Genomic DNA, 15,572 nt, shown 5'->3' with positions numbered 1-15,572 from the left:
AAAAAAAAAAAAGAAAAAAATTGTGGCATTCTGAAAGCTCAGTGAGGGATACAGAAGATGTAATGTATATAATGTTTCAATGAGGAGTGAAAGATCAGTTTAGGGGTGGCAATAAGTTGAAAGAATAGAAGATGGCATATGACTAGTAGCCAGCTGGTCTACCTTGAGCATATCCCCAGGTCCAGTGGCTAAATCTCAGTGGAAGAGTTCAGGGAAGAGTTCAGAACTGACTTCTGCCTTCTGAGCCGTGAAGCCCACCAGCAGCCACAGACTATAAGCAGCTTTCAAAAGTATTTATTGGGTATTACATGGGACACAGGGGTAGATGTTTCATGGGAAAATCACTGAGCTTCTTAAGAGAAAATATCACATTAATATGGCACATTCAAATTGTTCTAGCATTTTAGGTGTCACATTTGAATTTGAATTGTCCTCTCCATGATCTGTGTCAAGTGATAATTTTTCCAAACAGTTCCACAGTGCTTACAGTATGTCAGACTGGGCAATCTACGTATGTTAATTCATTTAATCCTCAGAAATACCCTGTCAGTGGTTCTCAACCTGTGGGTCACAACCCACAGGAACTGTATTAAAGGGCTGCGGCATTAGGAAGGTTGAGAACCACTGCTCCATGTGGTAGGTACAGTTAATTATTTGCATTTTACAGATGAAGAAACTAAGGCACAGAAAGGCTGAGTCAACTATGCAAGGTCACACAGCTAATGTGTGGCAGAGTGGGAATCAGGTCGAGGCCCGTCTGGCCCCAGAGGCTGCTCTTCATCACTGCTCTCAGTGCCACCATAGTTACATACCAAGGTCATGGTAAAACAATACCATCTTCAGAAGTATAGAACTCAGAAAGATCCACAGATTAAAGGTGTGGTTACCTCTGAACTCTACAGTCAATTCATTCAGCTTTACTGTGAACCTCCTGAGCACAGATAGCTCCAAGAAGAAATACAGCTTCACATTTGGTAGGTTAAAGTCAGCGGTGGACTGAGGGCTGCATACCACTTTTCAGTTGTTACATTAAAGCATCTTTTCTTCTTAATCACTATAAACATCACCAAACGTTACCTTTGGAAGGATATGGCATTTTCCCAATATATATTACAGCAGACATGAACTCAGTTTCAATATTCCATAGGTGGGAAAAAATTACACAATTTTTCAACTGAAATCATTATTTTTTTTCAGGTGCTAGATAAGTTATGGTGACTTTTTTCCAGAACAGCAGCCAAAAAGAATATTCTCACTTTAGTTATACCATCCCCTGCTTATAGTAAGCAGAGGTTAAGTTTGACAGTACTAATTGAATAGAAATAAGAGGGGTCCTGTTTGCGCATTTCTGAAATAATACTAAAGGGTACTTTAATTCTTTCCCCTTTTCCACATAATGCACACTTTGCAGTTAAAATGAAACGTGTTACAGATATATCTTGCACAGTGAGTGTTAGTGTTAAGTATTATAGACCAAAAGCAGAATTCCTAAAGTAGTAATTCCCCTTTCTTTTTGTGCTTTTGCTAAATTTTAGCACTTTTTATCATCATAATCTCTAAAGTTACATTTTTAGATTTGCATTTACAAACCTTTGAAGGAAGCTGAAAGGAATATGCTATCTCTTTAAATAGTTTTATCATGGCCAGATTTCCATCCCTTTGAAGCACAGCAAAAAAGCTCAAAGTTACTTGGAATAAAAACATGACACCATATTTTTCAGTTACTTATTGTATACTAAGAATGTATCTTCCTTCAGGTTAGCAGGAAACATAGTCTCTCTCCTACAAGCTCACTATTAAAAAGGAAAAAAGCAAAAAATTAAGACCTGAACTGGCAAGTAGTAGAAATATATATATACACAAACTGAGTGCTTTGAGGCTGTTTACCAAAGTGGAAATATCCCCTCTCCCCCACCTCCTCAGCAAGCTCTCCACTTCTGGATGGAAAGGAGTTATTTGAAAGTTTTTGTGATGCCACATTAGGGCTTTCAGCCTCATTTTTTTATCCCATTATTTCCTAGGATAACTTTTAGGGGCCAAAGTTGGAAAAGCTAGCTCACACACAAAAGTACCTCTCGAAATTCTTCTCCCATTTAGAATCCGTGTGATGACAAACGCCACAGAGATATTTGGTCTAAAGAAAAAACCTGTGATCGCTTACCAAAATTCTTGGTAATAGGACCTCAGAAAACTGGTGAGAACATTTAATGTTATTATTTTCCTAACAGTATAAAAATCCTGATGCATTAACAATGAGGTCTTATCACAATCTGTAAACTGCCTATAAATGCTGATGAATGAGTAACATGCTTTTCTGTGACATAATCTTCCTGGAGTTCAATAATATACTTAAATGCTTGTCAAAATGTTTTGTAAAGTGGAAAGAACACTTAATGTTATTAGATGACATATAAGAGATAGGGAGGAATTTGTTAAAGCCAAAAGGATAATAGCTATCCTAACTGGGATGAGATAATACCTTAAATAGATGTCACATAGTTTAAACATCCAGCAGCCAATTTGGTAGCACATATTATTTTGTTTCCAAAGATCTTTTTCTCTTTCCTAAGCAAATTGCATCCATTTATTTTTTCAATTAAATTTTTAAATACTTTATTTCTTTTTTTAATTGACATATAATTGAATGAACATACTTATCAGGTACGTAGTGATGTTTTGATACATATAATGTATAGTGATCAGATTACAGTAATTAACACGTTTATCATCTCAAACATTCATTTCTTTGTAGTAGGAAAATTCAATATCCTTATTCTAGTGATTTGAAACTGCATATTTTGGTTAATTATAGTCATCCTGCAATGGCATAGGACACTAGAACTTATCCCTCCTATGTAGATGTAATTTTGTGTTCTTTAACAAATTCCTTCCTACCCCTCCCTCCTCCTTGCCCTTCTCAGCCTTTTTGTATCTTCTATTCCCCATTTTACTTCTGTGAGATCAACTTCTTTTTAGCCTTCACTTATGAATGAGAATATGTGGCATTTAGCTTTTGGTTCTTGCTTATTTCACTTAATACAAGGCACTCCAATTCCATCCATGTTTCCATGAATGACAGGATTTCCTTTCTTTTTCTGGCTGAATACTATTGCATTGTATTGTATACATACCCCATTTTCTTTCTTCATTTATCTGTTGATGGATACCTAGGTTGACTCTATATCTTGGATGTTGTAACTAGTGCTGTAATAAATATGGGAGTGCAGAGGTCGCTTTGATCTACTGATGCCCCTTTGTTGAGATAAATGTCCAATACTGGGATTCCTGGATCATAGGGTAGTTCTATTCATAATTGTCTGAGGAAGCTTCACACTATTCTCCATAGTGGCTGTACTAGTTTATATTGCCACCAATAATTTATAGGTGTTCTCGTTTCTCCATAATACCCTCTCCAGAATTTCTTATTTTTTGTCTTGTTGATAATAGCCAGCCTAACAGGATGAGATAATAATTATTGTGGTTTTGATTTGCATTTCCCTTATTATTAGTGATGTTTATACTTTTTCATATATTTTTTGGCCATTTATATGTCCTTTTTTGAGAAATGTCTGTTCATCTCATTGACTCATTTTTAACTGGATTGGGTTTTTTTGCTGTTGAGATGTTTGTTTCTTGCATATTCTGGATATTTATCCCCTGTTAGATGTTTCCCCTGTGTTTTCTTCTAGTAGCTTTATAGTATTTAGGGTCTTGATCCATTTTGAATTGATTTTTATGTAGGATGAGATGTAGGGACTGGTTTCATTCGTCTGCACATGGATATCTAGTTTTTCTAACATGATTAATTAAGAAACTGGTCTTTCCCCCAATGAGTGTTCTCAGTACTTTTGTCAAAAATCAGTTAACTATGAATACATAGATTAATTTCTGGGTTCTCTAGTCTGTTCCATTAGTCTATATGTCTATTTTTATGCAACTACCTTTTTTTTGTGTTTTTTTTTTTTTTTTTGCTTACTATAGCTATGTAGTATATTTGGAAGTCTGGTAATGTGATACCTCCAGCTTTTTTCTTTTTGCTCAGGATTGCTGTGGCTATTGGAGATCTTTTATGGTTCCATATAAAGTTTAGGTTTTGGTTTGGTTACTATTTCTATAAAGAATGCTATTGGCATTTTGACAGAGATTGCATTGAATGTGTAGATTACTTTGTATAGTATGGTCATTTTTAAAAATATAATTTTTCCAACCTGTTAGCATAGGATGTATTTCCATTTGTTATATCCTCTCTAGTTTCTTTAATCAATGTTTTATAGCTTTCCTTGTGGTCTTTCACCTCCTTGATTAATTTAACATTAGATATTTTTATAAATGTTGTAAGTGGGTTTTCCTTCTTGATTTTTCAGCTGCTACATTGTTGGCAAGTGGAAATATTATTCATTTTTGTGTATTGAGTTATATACTGCAACGTTAGTAAATTTGTCAGTTCTTAGCGTTTTTTGGTAGAGTCTTCAGGTTTTAATATAGGGACAATTTGACTTCCTTCCATCCAATTTGAATGCCCATTATTTATTTTTCTTGCCTGATTGCTCTGGATAAAATTTCCAGTACTATCTTGAACAAGAGTGGTTAGAGTGGACATCTTCATCTTGTTCCAGTTCTTACAGGAAAAGCTTTCAGGTTTGCCAATTTAATATGATGTTAGCTGTGGGTTTATCATATATGGCCTTTACTATGCTGAGGTACATTCCCTCTATACCTAATTCATTGAGAATTTTTATTTTGAAGGGATGTTGAATTTTGTCAGATGTTTTCTCTGCATCTACTAAGATAATCATAAAGGCTGGTCACGGTGGCTCACACCTGTAATTCTAGGACTTTGCGAGGCCAAGACAAGTGGATTGCTTGAGCTCAGGAGTTTTGAGCAAAAAAAAAAAAAAATAGGAATACTAGTTGTGGAGGCCACCTGTAGTTCCAGCTACTCAGGGGCTGTGGCAAGAGGATCACTTGAGCCCAAGAGTTGGAGATTGCTGTGAGCTATGATGCGACAGCACTCTAGCCAGGTGGCACCATGAAACTCTGTCTCAAAAAGAAAAGAGGGCAGTGACTGTGGCTCAATGGAGTAGGCACCAGCCCCACATGCTGGAGGTGGCAGGTTCAAACCCAGCCCTGACCAAAACTGTGAAAAAATTTTAAAAAAGATAATTATATGCTTTTTGTCCTTCATTCTATTGATGTATGCTATTGATTTGCATATGTTGAACCATGAGATAAATCCCATTTGATCATGGTGTATTATCCTTTTAACATGTTGTTGGATTCAGTTTGTCAATATTTCATTGAAGATTTTGGTGTCTATGTTCATCAAAAATATTAGTCTGTAGTTTTCTTTTTTTTGTTGTATCTTTGTCTTTTTTTTTTTTTTTTTTACAGAGAGATTTTATTTAGAAAGAACAAAGACAAAGTTCAGAGCACTACCAAAGGGAGTTGGAAGTGTGAATGGGTCCCCCAATGAAGGAGCAGAGGAGAAAGAGACCCTTTGTCTGGTTTTGGTATCAGGATTTTGCTGGCCTCATAGAATGAATTAGGGAGAGGTCTGCCATTTCAAGTTTTGGAATAGTTTGAGATGAATTGGCATTAATTCTTCTTTAAAGCTTCAGTTGAATTCAGCAGTGAAGTCATCCTATCAGGGATTTTTCTTTTTTCTTTGTTGGGAGACTGATTCAATCTTGTTACTTGTTATTGGTCTACTCAGGTTTTCTTTTCTCCTTGGTTCAATAATCTTGGAACATTGTATAAATCCAGGATTTTATCCATTTCCTTTAGGCTCCCAAATTTATCAGCATATAATTGTTCTTAGTAGTATTATCTAAAGATCCTTTGTATTTCTGTGATGTTCATCATGACATCTCCTTTTTGTTTCTAATTTTGCTTATTTGAGTCTCCCCTCCTTTTTTTTTTGCAGTCTAATTAATGGTTTATTGACTTCATTTATATTTTAAGAAGCCAATCTTTTGTTTTGTTGATCTTTTATATTTTTTTCTTTTTAGTCGCAATTTCATTTATTTTTCCTCTGGAATTTATTATTTCTTTCCTTCTACTAATTTGTGGTTTGGTTATTCTGCTTTTCTAATTCACTGAGACACATTGTTAGGTTGTTCATTTGAAATCTTTCTACTTTTTTGATGTGGGCATTTATTGCTACAAACTTGCCTTTAACACTGCCCTTGCTGTCCCATAAATTTTGGAAATTTGTTTAAGGAATTTTTTAAATTTCCTTCTTAATTTCTTTATTGATCTATTGAGCATTCTGGAGCATGTTGCTTAATTTCCACATGTTTGTGTAGTTTCTGAGGTTCCTCTTGTTATTGGTTTCTTATTTCACCATGTTTAAAAAAGATACTTGGTATGAGTTTATTTTGTTTTGTTTTGTTTAAGACTTGTTCTGTGTCCTAATATGATCAATTCTAAAGAATACTCCATATGCTGATGAAAAATTGTGTACATATTCTGCAGCTGTTGGGTGAAATGTTCTACAAATATCTATTAGACCCATTTGATCTACAATGCAGTTTAAATTCAGTATTTCTTTTTTATTTTTTTTCCAAGATGATCTGTCCAGTGCTGATAATAGGATCTTTAAGTCCCCAACTATTAATATATTGGAGTCTATCTCTCCCTTTAGATTTAGTGAAATTTGCTTTAAATATCCAAGTACTCTAGTGTTGAGTGCAGAAATGCAATAGAACTTCCATAGTTTATCACCTCCCTACATTGACCACCTCCTTAAGTTGACCTAATTTTCACAGACTGGAAATGTAGACATATATGTATTAGTACAGCACGCCTAGTTACATATGTTGACCACTTACATATGTTGTCCAGTTTTTTACAGTCCCTTGGGTGATCAACTTAAAGAGGTTCTACTGTGTTTATAGTTGTAATATTCTCTCACTGATCTCTTTATTATTATATAATATCCTTCTTTGTTTCTTTTTACAGCTTTTGGTTTAAAGTCTATCTTATCTGATACACATATAAGTGCAGCTACTCCTGCTCATTTTGGTTTTTTAAACATGGAATATCTTTTTAGTACATCCACTTTCAGTCTATATGTATCTTTAAAGTTGAAATGAGTTTCTGTAGGCAGCGTATAGTTAGATTTTGTCCTGTTATCCATTCAACCAGTCTGTGTCTTTTAAACAGGGAATTTAATCCATTTACAGTCAGAGTTATTACTGATAGGCGAGGACTCACTCCTGTCATTTTTGTGATTGCTTTCTGGTCATTTGTATATCCTTTCTTCTTTAATTCCTCTCTTATAGTTTCTTTTTGCAGTTGAATGTTTTTCTTTCTCTTTCTCCTTTGTATATCAACTCTAAGAGTGAATTTTATAGTTTTATGTTTTCATGATGGTGGTTACTGCCTTTTACTTCTTTAGATGTAAGACTCCTTTAAATGTTTCTTCTAAGTGTAGTTTAATGGAGATGAATTCCCTTCATTTTTGTTTGTCTGTGAAAGATCATATTTCTCCATCATTTCTGAAGGACTGTTTTCTTTGCTTTCAGTAGTTTGATTATGTCATCACATTCTTTCCAAGACTATAAGATTTCTACTAAGAAATCCACTATTAGTCTAATGGATTTTTTATATATAATTTGACATTTTTTTCTTTTGCTGGTTTTGAAATTCTTTCTTTGTCTTTGACTTTTGACAGTTTTACTATAATGTACCTCAAAGAGGGCCTGTTTGGGTGGAATCTATTTGGGGTTCTTTGAGATGCCTTGAGCTGGATGTTCATCTTTCTTCCAAAAATTAGGGGATTTTCAGCTATTATGACATTAAATATATTTTCTACATCTTTTTTCTTCTTGTGTCCTTCTGAAATGCCCATGACATGAATATCTGTTTCGTTAATGGTATCTCATAAATTCTATAGGCTTTCTTCATTTTCCTTTTACATTCTTTTTTCTTTTTTGTCTAAGAAAAAGTCCTTCACTATTTTTTGTCTAAGAAAAAAGTCCTGTGCTATTTCAGAAGACCTGTCTTCAAGTACAGAAATTATTTCTTCTGCTTGATCTAGTCTTTTGTTGAAGTTCTCAGTTGTATTTTTTATTTCATTCATTGAATTCTTTCAGGTCTAGGATTTCCTTTTAGTTCTTTTATATTATCTCTATTCAATTTCTCATTTCTATCATAAATTGTTTCCCTGATTTTATTGACTTGTCTATCTATATTATTTATATCTAACTGAGTTTCCTTAAAATTATTATTCTGAATTCTTTTTGTGGAATTTACATATTTCCTTAAGATTAGGGTCTGTTACTGGGGAAATACTGTTTTCCTTGAGTGGTGTAGTGTGTCCTTGTTTTTTTCATGGTTTATGTGTCCCTATGTTGATTTCTGTACATCTAATTGAAAAGTCACCTCTTCCAATTTTATGAAGTAGATTTTACAGTGAAGAACTTTTTCTTATGAATGGACTTTTAGGTATTGATTTCATGGAGTGAATTGACTTTGGTTCTAAGTGGATGCAGTAGTCTCTGTGCAGTTTCTTCATCTATAAGCCACAGTAGTGATGGTTTCAAGTGTCTCAGTGGCCCAAGCTAAGAGAATTTGTAATGGCAGTGGTTTTACTTTGCCAAGATGAGCTTGTTGACCTGTTTCTCAAGTTGGTGGTGCATGTGTGCACATCATGGGTCAGCTAACTTGGGGTTAGCTTGCTGGGGTTGAGGCTATGGGGCTTTATTTTTCCCAGGAGTATTTGCTTGGCCATCCTGGGTGCATGCCTGTCAGAAGCAGCCTACAGGACTATCTTTCAGGCCAAGGATGTGGGCACATAGTTGCTCAAGTGGCCTAGAGGTGTGTTGGCTAGGGGCAGCCCATGGGACCATTTCTCACATCCAGAACTCAATCCAAAGCTTCTCACCTATCCTGGGCACATGTCTGCCAGGAGTGGCCCATAGGACTATTTCTCAAGCCCAGTACATGGGCACACAGCTGCTCAGCTGGCCTGGATGTGTGTGTACCAGTGGTTATCTATGCCAGAGCTGCCTCTGAGGCCTGGGAGGACACAAGGTTGTTTTGCTTTCATGGGGCATGTTTTCTGGGGGAAGGGGGACAGCGCATGGGGATCTTAAGTTTGAAATACATTTTCAAAAAAAGAAGTCTCTTAGGCTGCCATCTTCCTGATATAGTTTATTGATAAACTATTTCTTACAGAGATAACTATTTTTAAAAGTCTAAGAGATATTTGACAAGCAGAATTCCTAAACATAAACAAAAATTTGTGCTACGGAACATATCTATTCATACCCAAGAGAAACCTCTGGCACCTTTTTAAACATTGGCATATGATATTTCTTTCTCAAAAATTTCTTGTTCCTGTAAGAATTGATATTAAAATTAAGCCCATAGGAAGCTTTAAAATGCCAGACATTCATGCTATATTCTGCATGATAAATTATTAGCAACCCTTGGATGCTGGAGTCACAGAAAACAGCCATTTCAATCATTTTATTTCCTATAGGAGATACGTTTTCTCTCCTCATCTCTCTAGAAATAACTGAGTAGAATTCTGTGCAATATAAACAGGGAGTTTAATCTATTCAGTTTTCCTTAGTCCCTTTTGCAGATGTCAATCTGAAAGCAATAATAAATATGACAAATACTTTTCTTGCCCTTATTTATTTTATTCATCCTTATCTATCTAAAGTCAAAAGGCAACTAAGAACACATTTAAACTAAAGTATCCTCAATAAATTCCCACTGTCATCACATAACCAGATACTTACAGGTCACATATTAAAGCTTGAGTATCAGTTTGCTTCCAAAAGCTCTACAGGATAGACTTCTTCTAGAGTGATAATGAACATGTAGACATTTTAATATGGTATGACGGTTATACCGCAGAATTTTTACTTGTCATCTTAAACCCAACTGTGTTTCCAAATATTTGTTAAAATTTCGATATGACATTTTACCTATGGAAGAGAATTTTTATGGAAATTGATTTTTTCCTAGTTTTATTGAGGTATAATTTGCATACAATAAAATTCACCAATTTTTAATGTACAATTTAATGGATTTTGGAAATTGTGCATCGTTGTGCAACAACTACTATATTCAACATATAAAACAGCTCTGTTGCCCTATTAAAGTTTTTGTATGTCCCCTTGCAGACATTCTCCCTCATGCCACGCCTCATGCTAGCCATAGAGAACCACTTTCTGACACTGTGGAAGGTTATAGTGTGTAATCGTTTGTGTTTGACTTCTTCATTAACATCATACTTTTGAGATTCATTCATGCTGCTGTGTATATCAACATTTTGTGAAACTAATATTTTAATTAGACAAAAATACCTCCTTGTATCAATTACATGAGAATTAAATAGCTTCATTTTTAAGTGTAGTTTTGTCAGAAGTAATTTTCTGGATAATTCTGCTTAGATTTCTAATTATCTGAATATTCAAATATTTTTGCATGCTAAGACTTACAAAAATATAAAAAGTGAAGCTTTATTTGGGTGCCCATTTAAATGTATATTTGTGATTATGTAGTTGAGTTACAACTACAAAATATACACACAGGACAGCTTATTTAGACCCAAGAATATGCAAGATCAGACAATTAAGTTTGTGAACTTATCCTAGAAAAAGTACTACATACCTCATTGCTGAATATCACTATAGTCACCTTCAAAGTACTCCCCTCAGGAAGCTACACACCGGCTCCAGTGCCTAGTCCACCCTCCAGAACAATTTTGGAACTCTTTTTTGAAATGAGCTTAAGAACTATTGTTGCACAAGGTGTGATAATTAAGTTGGAGAACTCTCTCTGGAAAAAGTGCTACATACCTCATTTGCTGAATACCGCTATGGTCCCCTTCAAAGTACTGCCCTGGCATTGGCTGACCATAGTGATGTTCAGTAATAAGTTATGTAGCAATTTTTCTAGGATGAGTTCACCAACTTAATTGTCCAACCTCGCACCTAGGTAAAGAAAGAATACAGAAACCACCACTTAACAATTTGTTGACCACTGATACCTTAAAATATACCTTTTGCTGACTAGGCAAAGTAATTATATTACATTCATCTTTTATTTTTGTCTAGTTTTGGTTATAAAGCCTATTAATCAGTCTGAGCAACATGGCAAGACCCCATCTCTACAAAAAATAGAAAACTAGCTAGACATGTGGCATACACATGTATTCCCAGCTACTTGAGGATGAGGCAGGAGAATCACTTAAGCCGAGCCCAGGAATTTGAGATTGCAGTGAGCTATGATGACGCTATTGCACTCTACTCCAGATGACAGAGCAAGACCCTATCTCAATAATTAACTAAATAAATAATATTAAAAATAAGCAATATGATTTACTATAATTCTTAAAAATAAAATTCAGAAAATAATGTTTTCGTTTGTTGTATAAAAGAAATTAAACTGTTTTCTTTTTTCACATTATCATAGTCATACTTCCTATTTCCACAAGGATTTACCCTTTTTAGTTTAAAAAAGTTACTTTTCCATTTTCAGTTTTCTGAATTATATCTCAATTATATAATTGATACATGAACAAATACACTTAATATGTTTATTTATCATAATTCTAAACTATATCTTAATAAAATTATTATTGTATTTTTATTAGTAGTATTTTTTAAATATTCAGTTATGATACTTATTGTGCCCTTTCATGTATATTATCTCACGTGGCCCTTATAAAACCCAGATAGTGAAGTATTTTCTTCCCCACTACACAGACACAAAAACTGAGACTCAGAGAGGTTAAATATTTTTTGTTTGAATTCACACAGCTGGTAAGTACTAGAAATAAAACTCTTGATCCTAGAATTTACCTGACTTCAAAGAACGTGCTCTTTCTAGTTCACTGTGGATTTCAAGTAAAGGAGCATATTTTCCCCATTAAGTTTTAGATATTGTTTCACATTTGTTCTGAGACTGTGTTTCTCAAATGTTGGTAACCAGACCAGCAGCATAAGCATCACCAGAGAACTTGTTAGAAGTGCAAATTTGGGGGTCATCTCGTAGTCCTGCGGAATAGAAATTCTAGATACAGCCCAGATATCTGTGTTTTAACAAGCCCTCTGGGTGAATCTGATGCATGCTAAAGTTTGAGCACCACTGTTGTAAGTCAGGCTTATAAAAAACATTTTTGCTTTATAAATCATAGCTTACTGTATACTCCCCTATAGTAATTTATGATTGTAAATTAAGTGTTCATTGTTTAGCTCAGATATATAAAAATGAGGATTGCCTCTTTCATTTTTTAGACAATATTGCTGTTGACAGAGTTATTTTAGCTATTTTCCTATTGTATAAATATGGTAGATTTAAGTATAATACTAAATAAAGCTTATCAGAGAGATAAGAATATTCAAAACTTTGTACAAATGGCAACATTATTATAAGCAAAATTAAAATAATAATTTCTCCAAGTGAGAGAAAGATTATAAGGACATGTGTGATTACTGCCTATAGCTATAGATTGTATAACAGTGTAAATCACATTAGAGTAGAGAATTAGAAACCAGAGGGTATAATTCTCTCTTAGGAGTACTGAATACATAGAAATATTTTTATATTATCTATATGGCAAGTACATGGTTAAATCTTTAACAAAACTGAACCAAAACTGCCTTACTTTCTCTTAAACAGGCTGAATAAACTGTACCCTTTACCTCCTAATTTAGGCTAATGAAATAATAATTTTATAGTTTATGTTGTTGCTCATTCTTTACAACATTACAACCTTACTCACCAAGTCACAGATATATACGGGTATCTGTGATACTTCATTCTCTTTCCAACAAAATGCAAATTTTGTGTTATGTTACCAAGAAAGGCCATTTATTTAATCAAATTTAACAACTGAAACAATTTTACTGCATTTTATAAGTATATAAGTACATTCACACTTAAGAAACTTTTTGAAAGGTTAAATTCTGTCTTGAGTTTAATTGGCTTTCATAGGCCTCATGAAGGACTTTATGGGACGCCCCATCTCTGCATTTTGGTAATACAATATATTAAATAATGATATGTTCCATTTATATACCACTTTATTAATGTCCGAATGTCTTCTGGTACATTACATCTTTTCCTTCTCAGACAAAACCTACAAAATAAGCAAGACAAGTGATTTTTCCATTAAGATAAAGAGAAGCTAAAAGCCAAAGCCCAGACCCCACCCGTGATGAGGCTGAGATGAAAAGCCAGCTCTCTCAATCCCCATCGCAGGCGTCTCCTCCTCACACCATACTGTCTCCCTTTTTTAGACTCTACCTCTTTTAGAAGGCTTGTCATCCATTCAGTTTAATTCAAGGAGTTCTTATAATGTATCATTGTAATGTTCACTCTATTAATGACTGTGAAGTGCTAATAGTAAGAAACTGTTTTTATTTAATTAATTTCTAAACCTCTCTTGTCTTTCCAGGTACCACTGCTTTGTATTTGTTCCTGGTTATGCATCCTTCCATCCTTAGTAACTCCCCCAGCCCAAAAACCTTTGAGGAGGTACAGTTCTTTAATAGAAATAACTACCACAGGGGGATTGATTGGTAAGATGGGTTATTAGTATAAATCTAAAAGTATATGTACTGTGCACAGTATAAACTTAGCACTAATATTTAGTAACACATAAGTCGGTAGCCACAAATATATAAGTTACCCTTTGTGCCTTGGAAATTGACTGAATAACAGTGAAGGAGCTCGGAAATCATTTATGACAAACTATTTTCAGTTTATCAGGGGACTTCATGACTCAAAAGCCCACATGTAATTTCAATTGGCATTAATTATCTTTGTTGATAATTACAGGTGTGAAGTCAGAGAAATAGAATCATACCCAGAAATTTCATTCTTTTTTACTCATAAGAAAATATTTTCATATCTTTCTCTTCTTGTGCACTTTTCATTAAATAATACTATAGCCCATGTATATAATTTTCTATTTTGCTTTGATATAAAGGATGAAAAATAAATAAACAGAATTAGAAATGAATATATGTTTCATGCATAATCAAAGATATAAAAAAGCTATTAACACTATACAATTTTTTTGCCTTTGTATTGAAATTAGAAATATATCAACTATCTGAAGAAAATACTTAAAAAGTAAAAATGTCAGATAGACACAAACTATAGTAATGTTGTAGAAATAGATGGTACAAACTAACATGTTAATCATAAAATGTACCTGGAGGTCTTATTAAGGCATAATACTGGACGGAGAGTGGTGTAGAAGAGTGGAATTCTTATAATAATTCTGCAGTATAAATGTAAACGTTTTGCATGTATTTTAGCTTGCAGAATTATATATGTTAACCTCTTGTCAAATTGCATGATCTCAATTTTATAAGCATTATTCCCTCAAAAGTTGTTTTTGAATAGTCTAAACAGAAAGATTAAAAAGATTGAGTATAATTTGAGCACATACTAGGACTTACGTATATTCTAATTGTTATGTATTTCACTGCCAGGTCTTCCGTGCAGGGTTTGATATTGATTAATTGTGTGGCGCTAATAACAATGGGGAAAATCAAAGAAACAACCATCTCAGCTGCTATTTGACCACTGATTCAAATAAATGTGCTGGTAGACAGTCGAATAAAATGATGCCAACATTAGGACTGAATGGAGTGATTAAAAACTACCTTGGAGGTGGACAGGAATGCAATACTTAGATTCCCTGGGACTTAAGAATGACTGTAGTAATGATTTTTTGTCATAAATTTCTCAAAAATAAAAGTTCGATCATGTGTATAAGCACTACAATGGGAAAAAAAAAGTCCCCTTAGCAGTTTACAAGGAGATAATATAAATAAGTAAAAGGCTAAAGAGCAATAAAATATTTTAAATATAACTCACTAAAAACTCCCCAAATATAAATACTTTTGATTGATAAGTTATATGTTTATAAAAGGCAATTAGCTTTGCACAGTGGTAGTATCTGAGGTGCTATTATTGCTAATTAAAACAGAAAAGGCAAATAACGTGAGTAAAAAATAATGGTAACTGCAGATCTCAACCTATGGCAGTAACTATAGCTTTGATTTCAATGACATAAAATCTGTTCAGGTCCTCACACTGGCCTTGTCTTTCCATGAAGCATAAGTACTTCAGCATCCCTTTGGGAACATGGTGCCACATGGTTGAAGATTGTGTGTCTCAGAGTTCTAGGGTCACTTAAAGAAGTAACCCAGGCACAATCAGTTAATCTAACTGCATGGATTTCCTTTTTCTGGAGAACTGATAAAACCAACAGTCTAAGTACAGGCTTAGGTCACAAGCAATGTAGGGAAAATGAAAATTAGAATCCTTTATCTTTGACAAAACAGTCAACATTTGCAATCATAAGATCTAAGGAAAATGTTAGACTTATAGCATAAATGTAAGTTTTATGTTTTATGATTTGGTCTTTTTTTATTTTTTAAGAGACAAGGTCTCACTGTGTCACCCAGGCTGAAGTGCTGTGACACAATCATCACTCATTGCAGACTTAGGATCCTGAACTCAAGAGACCCTCCTGCCTCAGCCTCCCAAGTAGCTGAAATTAGAGGCATGCACCACCATGCCCAGCTAATCTT

General features: G+C 34.2%; 1 protein-coding gene across 3 annotated transcripts in view; it reads left to right on the top strand.

The window, feature by feature from the left end:
* NDST3 (N-deacetylase and N-sulfotransferase 3) overlaps nucleotides 1-15,572 on the top strand; it is a 180,756-nt gene that overhangs the window by 147,137 nt on the left and 18,047 nt on the right. For all 3 annotated transcript variants that reach the window (XM_003800067.2, XM_012811560.1, XM_023519239.1), the window contains 2 exons: nucleotides 2,098-2,194; nucleotides 13,421-13,544. In XM_003800067.2, the coding sequence (XP_003800115.1) occupies nucleotides 2,098-2,194; nucleotides 13,421-13,544 (221 nt within the window). The remainder of the gene's footprint in view (nucleotides 1-2,097; nucleotides 2,195-13,420; nucleotides 13,545-15,572) is intronic.

This window comes from Otolemur garnettii, unplaced genomic scaffold, assembly GCF_000181295.1.
Source record: "Otolemur garnettii isolate 467f Iridium unplaced genomic scaffold, OtoGar3 scaffold00164, whole genome shotgun sequence".
Taxonomy (NCBI): Eukaryota; Metazoa; Chordata; class Mammalia; order Primates; family Galagidae; genus Otolemur; species Otolemur garnettii.
The sequence above is the reverse complement of the archived record's forward strand: the minus strand, read 5'-3'. Positions and strand labels throughout refer to the sequence as shown.